This window comes from Macaca thibetana, chromosome 7, assembly GCF_024542745.1.
Source record: "Macaca thibetana thibetana isolate TM-01 chromosome 7, ASM2454274v1, whole genome shotgun sequence".
Lineage (NCBI taxonomy): Eukaryota > Metazoa > Chordata > Mammalia > Primates > Cercopithecidae > Macaca > Macaca thibetana.
In genome coordinates this window covers 161329832-161350961 of record NC_065584.1, presented here as the reverse complement: position 1 = coordinate 161350961, position 21130 = coordinate 161329832, and the positions used below count along the sequence as shown (strand labels likewise).

General features: G+C 38.0%; 1 protein-coding gene across 11 annotated transcripts in view; it reads left to right on the top strand.

The window, feature by feature from the left end:
* The window catches only part of SCAPER (S-phase cyclin A associated protein in the ER), a 571361-nt gene that overhangs the window by 425550 nt on the left and 124681 nt on the right, over positions 1–21130 (top strand). For all 11 annotated transcript variants that reach the window (XM_050799824.1, XM_050799823.1, XM_050799825.1 and 8 more), the window contains one exon: positions 19603–19726. In XM_050799824.1, the coding sequence (XP_050655781.1) occupies positions 19603–19726 (124 nt within the window). The remainder of the gene's footprint in view (positions 1–19602; positions 19727–21130) is intronic.

Sequence of the window (21130 nt, the reverse complement as noted above, 5' to 3'; positions counted from 1 at the left end):
TTGTTGAGGATTTTTGTATCAATGTTTATCAAGGACATTGGCCTGAAGTTTTCTTTCTTTCTTGTATCTCTGGAAGATTTTGGTATCAGGATGATGCTGGCCTCATAGAATGAGTTAAGGAGGAGTCTCTCCTCCTCAACTTTTTGGAATAGTTTCAATAGGAATAGTACCAGCTCTTCTTTGTACATCTGGTAGAATTCAGCTGTGCATCCATCTGGTCCTGGGCTTTTTTTAGTTGGTAGGCTGCTTATTACTGCCTCAGTTTCAGAGCTTGTTATTGTTCTATTCAGGGATTCCATTTTTTCCTGGTTCAGTTTTGAGAGGGTGTATGTATCCAGGAAATTTTTCATTTCTTCTAGATTTTCTAGTTTATATAAATAGATGTGTTCATAATATTCTCTACTGGTTGTATTTCTATGGGGTCAGCCACAGATCTTTTTACTGTCTATATAGTTTTGCCATTTCCAGAATATCACACAGTTGAAGTTACACAACATGTACCCTTTTTAGACTGACTTCATTCACTTAGCAATATGCATTTAAGGTTCCCTCATGTCTGTCTGTGGCTTGATAGCTCAATTCTTTTTATTGCTGAATAATAATCCATTATGTGAATGTGTATCGATTGTTTATCTATTTACCTACTGAAGGACAGCTTAGTTGCTTCTAAGTTTTGGCAATCATTAATAAAACTGTGAACACTCATGCAGTTTTTTTGTGTAGATAATAAGTTTTTAAGTCATTGGAGTAAATGTGTAGGAATGTGATTCTGGATCATATGATGGCTATGTTTAGCTTTATAAAAAACTACCAAACTGTCTTGCAGTGTGACTTTGTCGTTCTGCATTCCCACCAGTAATGAATGTGAGCTCCTGTTCCTCCACATACTCACCCGCATTTCTGATGTCAAGTACTTTGAATTTTAGCCATCCTAATAGGTGTGTAATGGCATCTTGTTTTAATTTGTAATCCTTCAATGACATTAACATTGAACATCTTTTTCTATGATTATTTACAGTCTGTATACTGTGTCTTTGATGATATATCTATTAGATCTTTCGCCCACTTTTTAACTAGATTTTTTGTCTTCATATTAAGTTGTAAGAGTTCTTTGAATATTCTGGATCCAATTCCTTTATCAGATATGTGTTTTCCATGTATTTTCTCCTAGTTTGTGGCTTATCTTTTTGTTCTCTTAACAGTGCTTTTCACAGAGCAGTGTTTTTTACTGTAATGAATTCCAGCTTATCAATTTGTTCTTTCATGGAGTGTGTTTTTGATATTGTATATGAAAACTCATTACCAAACTCAGGATCATTTTGAGTTTCTCCTTTGTATTCTCCAGAAGTTTTATGGTTTTATGATTTACATTTAGATATATAATCCATCTTGAATTAATTTTTGTGAAAAATATAAAATCATCTAGATTTTTTTTTTTTTGAATGTGAGTGTCCAGTTGTTCCAGCACCATTTGTTGAAATGACTGTTCTTTGGTTGCCTTTGCTCCTTTATCAAAAGTCAGTTGACTGTATTTGCTTCTAATTCTGGTCTCCGTTATTCTGTTCCGTTGATCTGTTTGTCAAATTTTTTCACCAATACCACATTCTCTTGATTAGTGTAACTTTATTGTAAGACTAGTAGCCACGTAGAGTCAGTCTTCCAACTTTATCCTTCTCATTTAATATTATGTTGGCTATTTTGGATCTTTTGCCTCTCCATATAAACTTTAAAATCAGTTTATCAGTATCAGTGGAGTAACTAGCTTTGATTTTGATTGAGACTGCATTGACCAAGTCAGGAAGAACTGATATCTTAACATTATTGAGTCTTCCTACCCATGAATATGGAATATCTTTCCACTTATTTAGATCTTTAATTTCTTCCATCAGAGTTTTATAGTTTTCCCTCATCTAGAATAGTGAGGGTATATACATATTTGTTAGATTTATACTTGAATATTTCTCTTTTTTTGGTGCTAATTTAAATGATACCATGTTTTAATTGCAGATTCCAGTTTGTCATTGCTAATATGTAGGATAGCAATTGACTTTTATCAAGGTGTGACCTACAACTTTGCTTTAATTGCTTATTCGTTCCAGGAGGCTTTTTGTCAAATCTTTGGAACTTTCTACATAGACCATCATATCATCTTCAAACAAGTAAAGTTTTACTTCTTCCTTCCCAATCTGTGTATCTTTTATTTCCTTTTCTTACTGTATATAGGAGTGGTGAGAGAGGACATGCTTAACCTTGTCCCCAATCTTGGGGGGAAAAGATCTGGTTTTTCATCATTAAATATGACATTAGCTATAGTTTCTTATAGATGCTCTTTAATAATTCATGAGTTTTTAGTGATATTTAAAATAAAACTAAAAAACTAACTTGTCACTTTCTAAGCATGACAGGGAACCCAGTATGTTGATAACTGAAAAAATAAAAGGAAAATCTCAAACATTTATGTGGAACTATACCACTAGGCAATCAAATATATGAAGGGAATTTCTCCTTATAAATTATTTCATCTAACAAATTGAAACAAAATAATAGAATTTGAATATCACAGTTTTGTACCCCTTGAAGAATGAACCCTTGATGAATTCATGGCTCTAGGTATTGATCATCAGTGACTGCTAACCTGAAAAAAAAGAGTGACATTCAGATATTATGTGCCTCCTGATTAAAGAGCTCTACCACCTATAGTCTTGCCAAAAGAGGTCAAACCTGAGTTTGATCAAGCCTCCGGATCCAACTTCCAATTATCTGGAAATGCTAAAGAAAAAGAAACATTGAATTTCACCATGTATATGCAGGCAGCAAAATTGTAAGGAAAATAGAGGAATGGGGGGAACTTCACAGATTAAAAGAGATGTAAAAGACATATCCAGACATATTTTTAAAAGACTTTGTTAAAAGTAAGTAAGACTAAGCATGGATGCACAGTGCTGGAGATATACACTTAGGTGATAAAAGCATAATAAAATGCAAGGAAGTGATCACTGTAAATGTCAGAATTGCAGCTACTTTGCAGGGAAGAAGAGGCTATAATTGGAATGAGAAAAAGTATGTCTGGGGCTTCTTAGTAACAAAATTCTGGACCTGAGTGGTGATTTCAAGGATGTTTTCCTTATAACAATTAACTAAGCTATACTTTTGTGTAATTTTCTGTATCGGTGTTTTATTTCATTAAAAATGTTTTTTAACAACAACAAAAAAGATTATATATGCATATATGCAGCATATATGAGGTCAGGACAGGTATCTAATTTTTTTCATTGTTGCCTGTTACACTTAGCATAGCGCCTAGACATAAATAGGTGCCCAATAAACAGTAGTTAAATGAACAGTCATAAAATCCCATCGTAATTCAGCTTTTACACAGAATCAGTAGATTATGTCTCCTCTCGAAACCACTTACAGTGAAAAGCTTAATACAATAGCTTTTATAAGTTTTAATCTTGCCTTCCAAAGCAATTTAGCCACAATCTAATTTTCAAAGTTCAAAAATAATTTTCCTTCTTTATAAATACACTTCAAAACTTTTAGATACTTCACAGTTCTCTCTGTTGGGTCCAGATTTTATTCTCGATAGCTACAAAAATGAGAATAAACCAGATTGGCTGAGAATAAATGTTCATGATCAAATGAGCATTAAAAAGTAGAATAGTGGGAGGGACGCGGTGGCTCATGCCTGTAATCCCAGCACTTTGGGAGGCCGAGGTGGGTGGATCACGAGGTCAGGAGATCTAGACCGTCCTGGCTAACATCGTGAAACCCTGTCTCTATTAAAAATACGAAAAAGCCAGGCGTAGTGGCGGGCGCCTGTAGTCCCAGCTACTTGGGAGGCTGAGGCAGGAGAATGGCGTGAACCCGGGAGGCGGAGCTTATAGTGAGCCGAGATCGCACCACTGCACTCCAGTCTGGGTGACAGAGCGAGACTGCGTCTCAAAAAAAAAAAAAAAAAAAAAAAAAAAAAACATAGTGGAGAATGTGGTTAATTAATGTATTAAGATATTCCACAGTTGCACATTCTTGTATGTTTGAAACAAGGAAGACAGTTGTCCCTTCATTAGACATCTGTGTGCTCAGCCAGACTCTGTGCTGCACAGTATGAGGGCTCCCGACAGAATGAATGAGACAAGGATCTTGCCTAGAAGCAACTTAGGCTGGTTATGTAACAGAATATAGTTTTCAGTGGTTTGACCCAAGTCTCAGTTTCAGCGTCTAGAACTGGCATGTGCTTTTAGGTGGGCCATTCCTGGAGGGCCAGGCCTAGATTACACATCTCATTCTGTGAGCGGGGCACTGACTTAGGTCCGCTTAAGGCCTTAGACTTCTAAGCACAGTTAGAGCTCCCTGGTTTCACACAATTATTTTTAATAATATCTAAAGAAACTAATTTGGAGCTTTATAAAGACAAAGCATAATTTGAGAATGACTAAATGCATATAAACTGTATGCTATTTATTAAATCCTTAGTGCAAACCAAAGATATTCAGTAAATTACATATGCATTGGGGCTCTGGTGTTAACATTTGTCTCTCCGTTTCCTAAGGAATTGGAAAACTCCAGGTCTGGGTGTTTGGTTCGATCTAGAGAGTTCTCATCAAACTAATACTATATCCACTGCTAATCATCTTCTTTGTTTTGCGAGGATCTGTCCTTTTACATTTATCCCCATCAGGCCAATTCCGTTCTTACTTGAGGGCAAAACGATAATTGATAAAAACACCAAGTTTCTCTTTGCAGCCATATTTATGTGATCCTAGTACTTGCTATCCCTACTTGGCACAGAATTTTACTGTGCCAGAACTTAAAGCCATTCTCTCTCCCCCATGTAGATTTTGTGAAATTGTTGTTTAAAAATGGTTGCTCTCTTGACATAGGTGTATGACAATAGATTTTGGTGAACAGTGGTTTTCTTTTTTTTTTTAAGTCTTAACCACTGCAAACTGCACAAGGATATAAACTATGTACTTTCTAAGTTATATTATAAAACCTTCCTACATGGCAATCACCTGGAGCTTTTCTGTTTAACTATTTCATAATGTCTTAGGTGTGTGCTACACTTGTATTCTATTACTGTCCTTTTTCTATATGTCCTGCACTTATTGTCAAAAGACCCAATTTTATGATGCTTTTCCTATCCTCTGTTTTTTTTTTCAGAGGAAACATTTTCAGTGAAAAGACTTACACAAAAATTCACTCACATATTTATGATTTTTTGGAGCAGAAAGCCTTTATCTCAACCCCCCCAACCACAGTGTAGTTTTGACAGGATGGACAGTAAGATTTTAATGTCTTCTCAAAAGATACTTTGAAAATCTGGTGCTTTCTGTTTGATGTTAAAAAGTGCTTCTGGTCATTTGAGTTTAAAATTACAGGGAAAGCTGCTTGGGTAGACCACCCAGGCTGGGTTCAAAGGAGTGATCTTTCTAAGACAGGTACTCCTCAAATAGAGGTTGTCTTTCAAACAAGTTTTACTGAAAGGACAAGTATTTCCTGACCCTGAGTTTTTCGGTTCCCTCCTCCTTTATTTTCCTCATCAGAAAGTGGTTTCTTTGTGAAAGTTTCTCAGGAGAGTTTTGTGAGCATAAGATTATGTAGATATACTTTCCACACTTTACCAATAAATGACTTTTCTATATAATGTAAAGCACGGAGGGCAATAGGACATTAGTCCCATACCATGTGTTGTTTGTTTATGCCTCATGATCACCCACAAAAGATTTGAAACAAGTAGTAGGAATTCCATTGAATAAAACAAACAAACAAAAAAATTAAAAATAAAGTTTATATAAATATAGTTCAAACCCAAAGGGAAAAAATAGGATAAACTATACAGTTGTAATGTTCCACATATTATTCTTAATACCTCAAAATATTTTTAAAGGCTTTAGAGATCTGCAATTTTATATATTAACTCTACCATAAAGCTACAATACACAAACAATGTGAAACAGACACGAAGATAGATAGTTATCGATTAGAGTCTGATAAAGATGGCATTTCAAACCAGTGGAGAAAGGAGAGTTTATTTAATACCTCTTCATGGGAAAAATAAATTTAGGCTCCTGTCTCACGCAACACACCAAAATAAATTCTAAATGAATCAGCAGTGAATTAGAAAACCATAAAATTACCATACACAGTGATAATTCAAGGAAAATAAATACAAATGAATAATTTAGAAGGTGATACAAATGAATAATTACCTCATCTCATAGTGAGAGTGAGAAATAATTTTGAAACACAAAAGAAAAAGCAGGAAAAAGAAAACTACAAAAATTGTTAGACTACATAGAATTATTTAGTCTCAGTATATTTTTAAAAACTTTAAAATAGCATAAGCAAAATGGAAGACAAAAGCTGGAAAAAATATTAACAATATGTATTAACCATTTGTCATATTTATAATGAGATAATCTTAATAAATTATTTTTAAAAGATAAAAACCTCCTCCCCAAATTTTAAAATAGCAAACTAGAACAATTAACAAAAAGATAACGATAAGTAGCAACTTTATTTTAAAGAAAAATAATAAAGTAAATGTCTTTTTCCCTTATCCCCAAATCAAGTTTATATTGTGAATTCAAAGGCAAAGCTCATAAAAGCACCAGAAGTAAATTTAAAAGAATATCTTTATAATATTCAAGTAGAATGGCCTTTCTGACAGAAATCTCAGATGTCCTAAAGGAAAAGTTTGGCAGATTGTATCAAATAAAAATGTAAAAATTACTTATGACAAAAAAACCTAAAAAACAAAATTGATAGCAATAAACTGGAAAAGTTATTTTTAAAATATGACCAAAAGGGTTCACATCTATATTATCAGTAAAGAGCCTTATAAATAAATAAGGAAAACACACCCCAATAGAAAACGGGTAGAAGGCACACCGTGATAATGCAAGAAAACATAAATAGACATGGCAAATAAACACTGGGAAAAATCTCTAATCATACTGATAATAAAAAAAAAATAACCTTTAAAATACTAGTTTTATTTAGCTGTCAAATTGGTGAATATTTGTTTTAATGATATTATTTAACGTTGGTAAAAGCATGGAAAAAATCTTTTTCTGGGGGTATAAATTGATTAAAATTTTTTTCTGGGGGACAGTTTAAATTGATAATATCTATCAAAAGGCTTCATTTTCATATTCTTTGACTCAAATTGTCATTATTGGAAATTTATCCTAGGTAAGCAGGCAGAGTGGTACAGAATGATTTGTTCAGCAGCTGTTGTAAACAAGGGTTGTGCTGTTAACCTGCACAGCATCTCAGCCATTGTCCTATATTTACAGAATTCCCAAGCATGTAAGATGGCTCTCCTGCTATAGAACCTGAGAGTGCCAAGTATTTGCTTCCTAGTCTTTATTGTGTCTAAGATACAGGAATATGACCAAGGTTTTACAATCCACCATACTCACACTAGACTTTCACTCTGAAGGCAATGAAGTAAAGAAGCAAAGACATCTCAAACTGTATTCTTTGGAGAGTTTGAGGCAGCTATATCTAGTGTTCAAAGTCACAATGTTAGTTCAGTCTGTCTCATATGTGCCCAGTGTTTGTTTTTTTTTTTTCCAGCAGACCAGTTTGGTGTTGTGTTCTTTGGATATTAGTTGTGGAAGTATAACTTCAACACCTAAATTTTCCAGATTCTTTTATATACACAAGTAGCCTGTCAATTGATTTCCTTTCTATTTAAATCAACCTGAGCTTCCCCCCACCAACACCATGGCTTAAAACTAAGAATTCTGACTGTATTAAAACAACTTTATTTGTAACATTGAAAATTGGACAGAATAGTAAGAGATTAATTGAAGTAAATTTTTATGTCCACAGGATGAGACACTATTTAGCTTTTAAAGACCATGCAATATTTCTCAGTTTAAGTATTTTAATCCAAGAAGGAACTTATTATAAGACATTAAGTACTTAGAAAATTCTTGGAAGGCTGGGTATGTTGGTTAATGCCTATAATCCCAACACTTTGGGTGGCCTAGGTGGAAGGAAGGATCACTTGAGGCCAGGAGGTCAAGACCAGCCTGGGCAACATAGTGAGACCCTGTCTCCACAAAAAAGAAAAAGAAAAATTAGCTGGGTGTCGTGGTGTGCACCTGTAGACCCAGCTACTCTGGAGGCTGAGGTGGGAGCATCACTTGAGCCTAGGAGTTTGAGGCTGTAGTGAGCTATGATCATGCCACTGCACTCCAGCCTGGGTGACAGAACAACACCCTGTCAAAAAAAAAAAAAAAAAAAAAAGAAAGAGAGAGAGAGAGAAAGAAAATTGTTGTCAGACTTCTAGATTGACTCCTAAAACAATACCAAACAAATTCACAAGGGGGCTGCTCCTTCTGAGGCCAACACATGTTAGGGAGGAAATGTGTGGCTAATGCCACACAAACAACTATCTCTTACACCCAATAAACCACAGAATGTGTACCCGAAGCTACAGATGAGAAATTAGTACAACTTATCCCACTGATTTTTGATCCCCAGGAAGCTGGAAAATGGACCCCAGAATGCTGCTGCAGGAAAGCCTCATATTCCAAACCTTGCTAGTAACAGCCAAGAGCCACAGGAAGATGTCTTTCACTCACATTCAACCTCCAAATCTTGTAGCATATTGTTTGTGTAGGGGAGAATAAAAGGCTTTCATATGTACAGATTGTCTCTGGAAGGATATGTAAACCAGTAACCATGATGATTTCTAAGATGAGGCTGGGAGACATGAGTAAGAGGGAAAAGCTTTTCATAGTGCACTCTTTTTATGTATTTATTTATTTATTTTTATTTTTAAATTTATTTTTTATTATTATACTTTAAGTTGTAGGGTACATGTGCATAACGTGCAGGTTTGTTACATATGTATACTTGTGCCATGTTGCTGTGCTGCACCCATCAACTCGTCAGCACCCATCAACTCGTCATTTGCATCAGGTATAACTCCCAATGCAATCCCTCCCCCCTCCCCCCTACCCCCTCCCCATGATAGGCCCCGGTGTGTGATGTTCCCCTTCCTGAGTCCAAGTGATCTCATTGTTCAGTTCCCACCTATGAGTGAGAACATGCGGTGTTTGGTTTTCTGTTCTTGTGATAGTTTGCTAAGAATGATGGTTTCCAGCTGCATCCATGTCCCCACAAAGGACACAAACTCATCCTTTTTTATGGCTGCATAGTATTCCATGGTGTATATGTGCCACATTTTCTTAATCCAATCTGTCACTGATGGACATTTGGGTTGATTCCAAGTCTTTGCTATTGTGAATAGTGCTGCAATAAACATACGTGTGCATGTGTCTTTATAGCAGCATAATTTATAATCCTTTGGGTATATACCCAGTAATGGGATGGCTGGGTCATATGGTACATCTAGTTCTAGATCCTTGAGGAATCGCCATACTGTTTTCCATAATGGTTGAACTAGTTTACAATCCCACCAACAGTGTAAAAGTGTTCCTATTTCTCCACATCCTCTCCAGCACCTGTTGTTTCCTGACTTTTTAATGCTCGCCATTCTAACTGGTGTGAGATGGTATCTCATTGTGGTTTTGATTTGCATTTCTCTGATGGCCAGTGCTCTCTGATGAGCATTTTTTCATGTGTCTGTTGGCTGTATGAATGTCTTCTTTTGAGAAATGTCTGTTCATATCCTTTGCCCACTTTTTGATGGGGTTGTTTGTTTTTTTCTTGTAAATTTGTTTGAGTTCTTTGTAGGTTCTGGATATTAGCCCTTTGTCAGATGAGTAGATTGCAAAAATTTTCTCCCATTCTGTAGGTTGCCTGTTCACTCTGATGGTAGTTTCTTTTGCTGTGCAGAAGCTCTTTAGTTTAATGAGATCCCATTTGTCAATTTTGGCTTTTGCTGCTGTTGCTTTTGGTGTTTTAGACATGAAGTCTTTGCCCATGCCTATGTCCTGAATGGTACTACCTAGGTTTTCCTCTAGGATTTTTATGGTATTAGGTCTAACATTTAAGTCTGTAATCCATCTTGAATTAATTTTCGTGTAAGGAGTAAGGAAAGGATCCAGTTTCAGCTTTCTCCTTATGGCTAGCCAATTTTCCCAGCACCATTTATTAAATAGGGAATCCTTTCCCCCATTTCTTGTTTTTGTCAGGTTTGTCAAAGATCAGATGGCTGTAGATGTGTGGTATTATTTCTGAGGACTCTGTTCTGTTCCATTGGTCTATATCTCTGTTTTGGTACCAGTACCATGCTGTTTTGGTTACTGTAGCCTTATAGTATAGTTTGAAGTCAGGTAGCGTGATGCCTCCAGCTTTGTTCTTTTGACTTAGGATTGTCTTGGAGATGCGGGCTCTTTTTTGGTTCCATATGAACTTTAAAGCAGTTTTTTCCAATTCTGTGAAGAAACTCATTGGTAGCTTGATGGGGATGGCATTGAATCTATAAATTACCTTGGGCAGTATGGCCATTTTCACGATATTGATTCTTCCTATCCATGAGCATGGTATGTTCTTCCCATTTGTTTGTGTCCTCTTTTATTTCACTGAGCAGTGGTTTGTAGTTCTCCTTGAAGAGGTCCTTTACATCCCTTGTAAGTTGGATTCCTAGGTATTTTATTCTCTTTGAAGCAATTGTGAATGGAAGTTCATTCCTGATTTGGCTCTCTGTTTGTCTGTTACTGGTGTATATGAATGCTTGTGATTTTTGCACATTAATTTTGTATCCTGAGACTTTGCTGAAGTTGCTTATCAGCTTAAGGAGATTTTGGGCTGAGACAATGGGGTTTTCTAAATATACAATCATGTCATCTGCAAACAGGGACAATTTGACTTTTTCTTTTCCTAACTGAATACCCTTGATTTCTTTCTCTTGCCTAATTGCCCTAGCCAGAACTTCCAACACTATGTTGAATAGGAGTGGTGAGAGAGGGCATCCCTGTCTTGTGCCAGTTTTCAAAGGGAATTTTTCCAGTTTTTGCCCATTCAGTATGATATTGGCTGTGGGTTTGTCATAAATAGCTCTTATTATTTTGAGGTACGTTCCATCAATACCGAATTTATTGAGCGTTTTTAGCATGAAGGGCTGTTGAATTTTGTCAAAAGCCTTTTCTGCATCTATTGAGATAATCATGTGGTTCTTGTCTTTGGTTCTGTTTATATGCTGGATTATGTTTATTGATTTGCGAATGTTGAACCAGCCTTGCATCCCAGGGATGAAGCCCACTTGATCATGGTGGATAAGCTTTTTGATGTGTTGCTGAATCCGGTTTGCCAGTATTTTATTGAGGATTTTTGCATCGATGTTCATCAGGGATATTGGTCTAAAATTCTCTTTTTTTGTTGTGTCTCTGCCAGGCTTTGGTATCAGGATGATGTTGGCCTCATAAAATGAGTTAGGGAGGATTCCCTCTTTTTCTATGGATTGGAATAGTTTCAGAAGGAATGGTACCAACTCCTCCTTGTACCTCTGGTAGAATTCAGCTGTGAATCCATCTGGTCCTGGACTTTTTTTGGTTGGTAGGCTATTAATTATTGCCTCAATTTCAGAGCCTGCTGTTGGTCTATTCAGGGATTCAACTTCTTCCTGGTTTAGTCTTGGAAGAGTGTAAGTGTCCAGGAAATTATCCATTTCTTCTAGGTTTTCTAGTTTATTTGCGTAGAGGTGTTTATAGTATTCTCTGATGGTAGTTTGTATTTCTGTGGGGTCGGTGGTGATATCCCCTTTATCATTTTTAATTGCGTCGATTTGATTCTTCTCTCTTTTCTTCTTTATTAGTCTTGCTAGTGGTCTGTCAATTTTGTTGATCTTTTCAAAAAACCAACTCCTGGATTCATTGATTTTTTGGAGGGTTTTTTGTGTCTCTATCTCCTTCAGTTCTGCTCTGATCTTAGTGATTTCTTGCCTTCTGCTAGCTTTCGAATGTGTTTGCTCTTGCTTCTCTAGTTCTTTTAATTGTGATGTTAGGGTGTCAATTTTAGATCTTTCCTGCTTTCTCTTGTGGGCATTTAGTGCTATAAATTTCCCTCTACACACTGCTTTAAATGTGTCCCAGAGATTCTGGTATGTTGTATCTTTGTTCTCATTGGTTTCAAAGAACATCTTTATTTCTGCCTTCATTTCGTGATGTACCCAGTAGTCATTCAGGAGCAGGTTGTTCAGTTTCCATGTAGTTGAGCGGTTTTGATTGAGTTTCTTAGTCCTGAGTTCTAGTTTGATTGCACTGTGGTCTGAGAGACAGTTTGTTATAATTTCTGTTCTTGTACATTTGCTGAGGAGTGATTTACTTCCAATTACGTGGTCAATTTTGGAGTAAGTACGATGTGGTGCTGAGAAGAATGTATATTCTGTTGATTTGGGGTGGAGAGTTCTATAGATGTCTATTAGGTCTGCTTGCTGCAGAGATGAGTTCAATTCCTGGATATCCTTGTTAACTTTCTGTCTCGTTGATCTGTCTAATGTTGACAGTGGAGTGTTGAAGTCTCCCATTATTATTGTATGGGAGTCTAAGTCTCTTTGTAAGTCTCTAAGGACTTGCCTTATGAATCTGGGTGCTCCTGTATTGGGTGCATATATATTTTAGGATAGTTAGCTCTTCCTGTTGAATTGATCCCTTTACCATTATGTAATGGCCTTCTTTGTCTCTTTTGATCTTTGATGGTTTAAAGTCTGTTTTATCAGAGACTAGTTTTGCAACCCCCGCTTTTTTTTTGTTCTCCATTTGCTTGGTAAATCTTCCTCCATCCCTTTATTTTGAGCCTATGTATGTCTCTGCGTGTGAGATGGGTCTCCTGAATACAGCAGACTGATGGGTCTTGACTCTTTATCCAGTTTGCCAGTCTGTGTCTTTTAATTGGAGCATTTAGTCCATTTACATTTAAGGTTAAGATTGTTATGTGTGAACTTGATCCTGCCATTATGATATTAACTGGTTATTTTGCTCGTTAGTTGATGCAGTTTCTTCCTAGCCTCGATGGTCTTTACATTTTGGCATGTTTTTGTAATGGCTGGTACCGGTTGTTCCTTTCCATGTTTAGTGCTTCCTTCAGGGTCTCTTGTAAGGCAGGCCTAATGGTGACAAAATCTCTAAGCATTTGCTTATCTGTAAAGGATTTTATTTCTCCTTCACTTATGAAACTTAGTTTGGCTGGATATGAAATTCTGGGTTTAAAATTCTTTTCTTTAAGAATGTTGAATATTGGCCCCCACTCTCTTCTGGCTTGGAGAGTTTCTGCCGAGAGATCTGCTGTTGGTCTGATGGGCTTCCCTTTGTGGGTAACCCGACCTTTCTCTCTGGCTGCCCTTAAGATTTTTTCCTTCATTTCAACTTTGGTGAATCTGGCAATTGTGTGTCTTGGAGTTGCTCTTCTCCAGGAGTATCTTTGTGGCGTTCTCTGTATTTCCTGGATTTGAATGTTGGCCTGCCCTACTAGGTTGGGGAAGTTCTCCTGGATGATATCCTGAAGAGTGTTTTCCAACTTGGTTCCATTTTCCCCCTCACTTTCAGGCACCCCAATCAGATGTAGATTTGGTCTTTTTACATAATCCCATACTTCTTGCAGGCTTTGTTCATTTCTTTTTCTTCTTTTTTCTTTTGGTTTCTCTTCTCGCTTCATTTCATTCATTTGATCCTCAATCGCTGATACTCTTTCTTCCAGTTGATCGAGTCGGTTACTGAAGCTTGTGCATTTGTCACGTATTTCTCGTGTCATGGTTTTCATCTCTTTCATTTCGTTTATGACCTTCTCTGCATTAATTACTCTAGCCATCAATTCTTCCACTTTTTTTTCAAGATTTTTAGTTTCTTTGCGCTGGGTACGTAATTCCTCCTTTAGCTCTGAGAAATTTCATGGACTGAAGCCTTCTTCTCTCATCTCATCAAAGTCATTCTCCGTCCAGCTTTGATCCGTTGCTGGCGATGAGCTGCGCTCCTTTGCCGGGGGAGATGCACTCTTATTTTTTGAATTTCCAGCTTTTCTGCCCTGCCTTTTCTCCATCTTTGTGGTTTTATCTGCCTCTGGTCTTTGATGATGGTGATGTACTGATGGGGTTTTGGTGTAGGTGTCGTTTCTGTTTGATAGTTTTCCTTCTAACAGTCAGGACCCTCAGCTGTAGGTCTGTTGGAGATTGCTTGAGGTCCACTCCAGACCCTGTTTGCCTGGGTATCAGCAGCAGAGGCTGCAGAAGATAGAATATTTCTGAACAGCGAGTGTACCTGTCTGATTCTTGCTTTGGAAGCTTCCTCTCAGGGGTGTACTCCACCCTGTGAGGTGTGCGGTGTCAGACTGCCCCTAGTGGGGGATGTCTCCCAGTTAGGCTACTCAGGGGTCAGGGACCCACTTGAGCAGGGAGTCTGTCCCTTCTCAGATCTCAACCTCCGTGTTGGGAGATCCACTGCTCTCTTCAAAGCTGTCAGACAGAGTCGTTTGCGTCTGCAGAGGCTTCTGCTGTGTTTGTTATTGTTTACTGTGCCCTGTCCCCAGAGGTGGAGTCTACAGAGACAGGCAGGTTTCCTTGAGCTGCTGTGAGCTCCACCCAGTTCGAGCTTCCCAGCAGCTTTGTTTACCTACTTAAGCCTCAGCAATGGCGGGCGCCCCTCCCCCAGCCTCGCTGCTGCCTTGCTGGTAGATCACAGACTGCTGTGCTAGCAATGAGGGAGGCTCCGTGGACGTGAGACCCTCCCGGCCAGGTGTGGGATATGATCTCCTGGTGTGCCTGTTTGCTTAAAGCGCAGTATTGGGGTGGGAGTTACCCGATTTTCCAGGTGTTGTGTGTCTCAGTTCCCCTGGCTAGGAAAAGGGATTCCCTTCCCCCTTGCGCTTCCCAGGTGAGGCGATGCCTCGCCCTGCTTCAGCTCTCGCTGGTCGGGCTGCAGCAGCTGACCAGCACCGATCATCCGGCACTCCCCAGTGAGATGAACCCAGTACCTCAGTTGAAAATGCAGAAATCACCGGTCTTCTGTGTCGCTCGCGCTGGGAGTTGGAGACTGGAGCTGTTCCTATTCGGCCATCTTCCACTCTTTTTATTTTGGCTTAATTGTACTGTGGTCATCCTCACCCATTCAAAAAATTAGCAAATTAAATTTTACTTGTATCTTAGCTCAGTTTTTCACTGTATCTCAAGGGAACACACCCCCAGGCCTCCAAGGAAGCTTTCAAGGGTCTTTGAAAGGGGAGAGCAGGGGAGGTCCCTGGGTCCCCAGCTTCTGCTTCAGCCAGAGCAACTCTTGATTTTATCTGTTCTTTGGTTCAAGCTTCTGAGTAAGATTTTGTTTGAAGAAAGCATTTCCCTGCTCTTCTTAAAAATTAAAAGCTGCAGGGCATGATGGCTCATTCCTGTAATCCCAGCACTTTGGGAGGTCAAGGCAGGTTGATCACCTGAGGTCAGGAGTTCGAGACCAGCCTGGCCAACATGGCAATAAAAACAAAAATTAGCTGGGTGTGGTGGCATGTGCCTGTAATCCCAGTTACTCGGGAGATTGAGGCAGGAGAATTGTTTGAACCCAAGAGGCAGAGGTTGCAGTGGGCAGATGTTGCAGTGAGCTGGGATCATGCCACTGCACTCCAGCCTGGGCAACAGAGCAAGACTCTGCCTTACAAAAAAAATTAAAAGCTAGTGTTATAGAAGAATATTAAATGTCATGGAGAACTGTTCATTATTACATATTAATTAAGAAATGGGAAAATGGGATAAAATATAAATTTATAAGAATAAATAAATTCTTATAAATTTATTTTAAGAAAATAAATTTTCTTAAAATTTATTAAGAAAGACTAGAAGTACAAATACCAAATTTTCTCTTGATAGTATTTTACTATTTCTTTGTGGTTCTCTTTCCCAAATTTATGACAATTATTTTTAAAACTATTTTTATCAGCATAAATACACATTATTTTTAAATTAAATAGAAAAATACTCTTGAAAATTTATACATGTTATCAAATAAATGAAGTGTTGCTGGTTGACATCTGTGAAGAATTTGCTAGATAGAACCTCCAACTGATATGTCATAAATGTGGTAGATGTGGGTCAAGGTTTTTTTTTTTCATTGCTCAGAGAAATTCGGTAAGGCTGGAAACAGATTAATCTCCTCCTGGCTCGCATCAACTTAGTCCTTTCAGCATTTATGTCAGCATACCATGAAAAAAATTTGGGAAGCACTGTGCTTTACTAACCTGGAAATAAGCATCTGTAGCATGCTTTAATTTGATTCTATATATTAACATATTATTTATACCTTATTCGTTAGGAATAAGATTAATAACCCAAATAATAGACTAATAGCCCTAAAAAGGGCTACCATTTATTAAGTACTTAATCATGTACTAGGTACTGTCCTAAGTACTTTACATCTATTACTTCAGTTAATTCCCACGACAGTCATACAAAGTTTAGATATTCCAGTTTTATAGGTGAAAAAATGGATGCTATTATGTGAAATTAGTAACTAACTTGCTAAAATCTTGAATGGTAGAAGTAGGATTCTAACTAGTATCTTACTCCAGTGTCTGTAGTCTTAACCAGTATATTCTACTGTCCCCTTTTTTCAGGAACCTATCAATTATGTGAAGCAGTATACAGCTGTATCAGACAGATGATCACAAGTATAACAAGGGCTCTCTTCACCATCTCTCTCCCACTAGAGCATCAGCTCCATAAGGACAGAGAACTTGCCTGTCTTATCCACCTAGCACAATACCTGGAACATCATAGGAAGTTAGATATTTGTTGAATGAACGAGTAACTCTGGCTGCACATCAAAATTGCCCATAAAGGTTTTGAAACATTCAGATGTCAGGAGCCTACCCCATCTCCCAACTAGTATCACCAAGGGAAGAATTCAGGCAAGCATATATTTTTGAAGATTTACAGGTACCAGGCATGGTGGCTCATGCCTGTAATCTCAACACTTTGGGAGGCTGAGGTGGGTGGATCATATGAGGCCAGGAATTCGAGACCAGCCTGGCCAACAAGAGGAAACCTGTCTCTACTAAAAATATAAAATTTGATGGGTGTGGTGGCACACACCTGTAATCCCAGCTCCTTGGGAGGCTGAGATGGGAGAATAGCTTGAACCCAGGAGTCAGAGGTTGCAGTGAGCCAAGATTGTTCTACCTCACTCCAGCCTGGGTGACAGAGTGAGAACCTGCCTCAAAAACTAATAAAAATAAAATAAAATAAAACTACAGGTGATCCTAATGCCTAGTCAAGATACAGAACCCCTATCCTAGAGCAGTGGTTCTCTAACTTGAATATGCAGCGGAATTACCTGCAGAACTTGTTAAAATCCCCAGAGCTTCCATTTACTAGCTCTGGGGTAGAGCTTAAGAATTTGTATTTATTCAAGTTCCCAATAGTGCTGTTCTGTGAATCACATGTTTAAGAACTGTCCTAGAGACTGGGTTGTACAGAACTAAATCAATACATTTTAACCTAGAACTTAAGCAGGAGATTTATTTAGTCAGACAGACCAAAATAAACATTGGTCACTCAAGCAATGGAGATTTTAGTCACAGTATTCAAAACATCCAGGAATCTGTCGTGCCCATTGAGCTTGTTGCTCTAAAAGTTTCTTTGAACAATTACATATTATTTTTTTTCCAAGCCAAACTATATCCAGCTTTATTAAAGTTACTTTCCATAAACAATCAGGGTATTTCAGGCAGGACATGGGCAGATAATCATTAACAGTGTACAACAACTTTCAAACTCCCTTCTTCAATGGACTACCAAAATCAAAAAGCCACTATAAAACACCATAAGATCTTCATTTGATGCTCTGAACAGAAAGGTTAGAGTGAGGGTTGACATTTCACATTTAGCATGTTGTTTAACAGCTTTTCATGAACTGACCCTGACTTCCAGGAAATGAAATAAAAATGGCAGAATTTATCTGAAAATATGAAAATCCACAGTCTAGAAGTGGAAACTCTACTCTTTGGGGTGCTCCATCTCAGTGGCACCACTGTAAAGTCTAATTGCCTGACACACTGGTAACCAATTACTGGAGGGTCAGGGCCCAACAGAGTTTGGGTTTAAGGGAGTTAAGTCTGTGTTGAAGATGATGAGGGAGAAGAGGACATAACAACCAATTTGTTTTTTCATACCACAAGGGATTTGTGCCAAGGTGGCTACATGTCTCAGAGTCATGGAATCCCTCCTCCTGGGAGTCAAGAGGAAATCTCTCAAAATGGGAAGGGAAAGGTGTTTTCCCCACATCAATCCAGCATCAGAGACATTCTATTAGTAACCTATGACCCTTTCCCACAATACAACAGTAAAGTGTTCTGTGTGCTAACAACATAGCTTTAAAAAAGTAAATCAAGGTCGGGCATGGTGGCTCACTTTAAGAAGCTGAGGCAGGTGGATCACCTGAGGTTAGGAGCTTGAGACCAGCCTGGCCAACATGATGAAACCCCATCTCTACTAAAAATACAAAAATTAGCTGGGCATGGTGACAGGTGCCTGTAATCCCAGCTACTGGGGAAGCTGAGGCAGGAGGAAAAAAAGTTAAACAAATTTTGCATTTTTTAAAAACTTGATAAAAATAGTATTTCAAACTATACAGTCGCCAGAAATACACAGTCACCAAAAATGCACACGCTTCACTTGGCATCTCCAGCACCTTCAGTTTCCTCTGCCTGGTCTGTTTTGGCATCTTCATTTTCTGCAAGGTTATTCCCCTCCCTGCCAGTGTCAGCATTTTCCTTTTTCCCTTTGGGTACCTCCTCTCTCTCCTTTGCGGGGTCCTTTTTAGGGTTGGGCTCTGGCTTTGGAGGAGCAGGTTAAGCAAACAACCTTGCGGATCTTCTCTGGCTTGTTCTTCACTTTGACTCTGTCTCCTTTAGCATCCCCTTCAGCTTTTTCTTGGGCATGGCAGTGATGCGGCAGGACATAGGCCAAGGATGCAGGAATGCAGCAGCAGGCAGACTTTGGTTGGGCTGGGGTTGTTCTTGCCCCTTCTTCACATTGCTCAGGCTCTGGGTGCTTTATAGTTTTTTTCAGCATATTTTAAGCCTCCTAGAGAAAAACATTTCTTTGATCAGTTTGACCTTAAACTGTTTGGGCCCACACAGGCCAGTTTTTACGCTCTTGGAAAGATGTCCTCAGCTGCTCAGGCACTCATCCATGTTCCGCCTCCAAGCAGTGTGGTGTCCACTCCCTAGAACTCTGGGGTCTTATCTTACATGGAGAGCCTCTGGTTTCTCCTTATGGGTGCTCTCTTCTTCCATGATCTTCCTTGTCCTGGAGCAGGAGATCTGGCAACAGAAACTTTGATAGAGCCCTTTTCCTTTTTTTTTTCTGGGTATTATTTGAAGAACCAAAGTTCCTGGATGACATCTAGTCTTAGAGTATTCAGAAACTGTCATAGACTAGTAAATATATTTCCATTATCTGCAACTGCAGCTAATAGAAATTAGTAAGAGTTATTACGTACCAATGAACACTGGGCTTTGGGTGAAAATTATAAGCTTTTATATCTAGCTGATGGGCCTTGTACCTAATAGTATTTGGCTTGGTTTTTTAGAGTGATTTCCATCTCATGCCTGTTGCTTTCGTACCATTCATTTTATGTATTTTTAATTGTTTAAAGAAGAGCTGCTCGGGTTTTGTAAGTGGTGTTTTTCTCCTTCTTTTAGGTCTCTCTGCAATGCAATCAATGTTTACAACCTCACCTGCAATAACTGTTCAGAAAACTGCACTGATGTTCTGTTTAGTAACAAGATTACCTTCTTAATGGACCTCCTGATACACCAGTTGACGGTATGTAATATTATTGCTTTGAGTTAGAAGCAGTTGACGTTTGAGAAATAGTCCCTGTGGAGAAAACTGAAAGAATTCAACTTATTTACTCTCCAGATGGGGGAAAAAAAAGAAGAAAGTGAAGATGACTGTGAGAATAGAGACTGGCAGACAAACTTAATAATTTGAAATTTTTGCACTGAATTCTTTTAAGTTCCAATATTTAATGGATAATAGACTTATAACACTTGCTAAGGTTACAGATTTACATAGTTAGACTGGGTCTTTGGAATCAGTTGGATGCAAAGCCAAACCTCTAAAGCCACAGGAATGAGTACTGTAGAAAGGAAGAATGTTAGGAAAGCCTCAAAACCTCTCTTGCCAGGTTAAGTTAAAAGGGTCAGTTTAAGAGGACTTTTTGATGGATATTTAGATTATTTTAGAAAAGAAAACTCCTCTGTTAGAAAGGGGAAAACTTGTTATATTGTTGAAATGGGAACAAGCAGCCAATTGTCACCTTAAATTTTACTTCAGTTCACAGATGTTGAAAGAGGTAAGCTCAATATAACAGCCAAAGGTTTAAGTATGTCAACTGGAGTCGCCAGGAGTTTCCTGGTGAAGTTTCTAAGTCCCTGAGGTATCGGCACAAAATAGCTCTCAATCTGCAAGTTTATAACACAAGAGATTTATTTTTCAGAACTGATTTACTTTTACTCAGCACACAGCTCTAATAACTCTTCCTTAAACTACAAGCCTTTGCCTCTATCTCGTTCATTCCTATGCATTTTGCAGTCCTTAACCAAGGCTTAATGTTACCTTCTTCATGAAATCTTCCCCAGCCTGACTCTTCCCCCAAATTCAAGTTAAGTATACTTCTTATGTGATTTTAGGTATTAACATCTCTGATAGAATTGATCACATTGAACTGTATCTAACTATTTTCTTTTCAGTTTCCCCCACTAGCCATAAAATCGATGAGGACAGGAAGTAAGTTATCACTATCTCCAAGATGCTAACATAGGACCTGGCACTTAGTAGATTCAGTACATCATTGTCTGTATGTGTGGGTGAATAAATGAATTTTGATACATCGCAAGCTGAAAATCAGAAATGGAATTATGAAACCCTTACAGTCAGACATATTGACATTGAGAGGGAATAGCAATAAGGGAAAGCAACAAAAATACAGATCTGGAACTGTTGCACAATATAGCAATGGATTTTTATAGTGATGATAGTGAGTCATCAATCAAAGGCTACATTATATATGATTTTGTCTAAAAAATAAGGCATTAAAATATGAGTAAGATATTTTAGCAAAAAAAAAATTCTATCAGAAATATTTGAAAGGCAGCACAAGGAGAAAAGATTTTTTGTATGGCCTTATATCCCAGGCATTTTAATATATTTGCTTCATTTAATTTT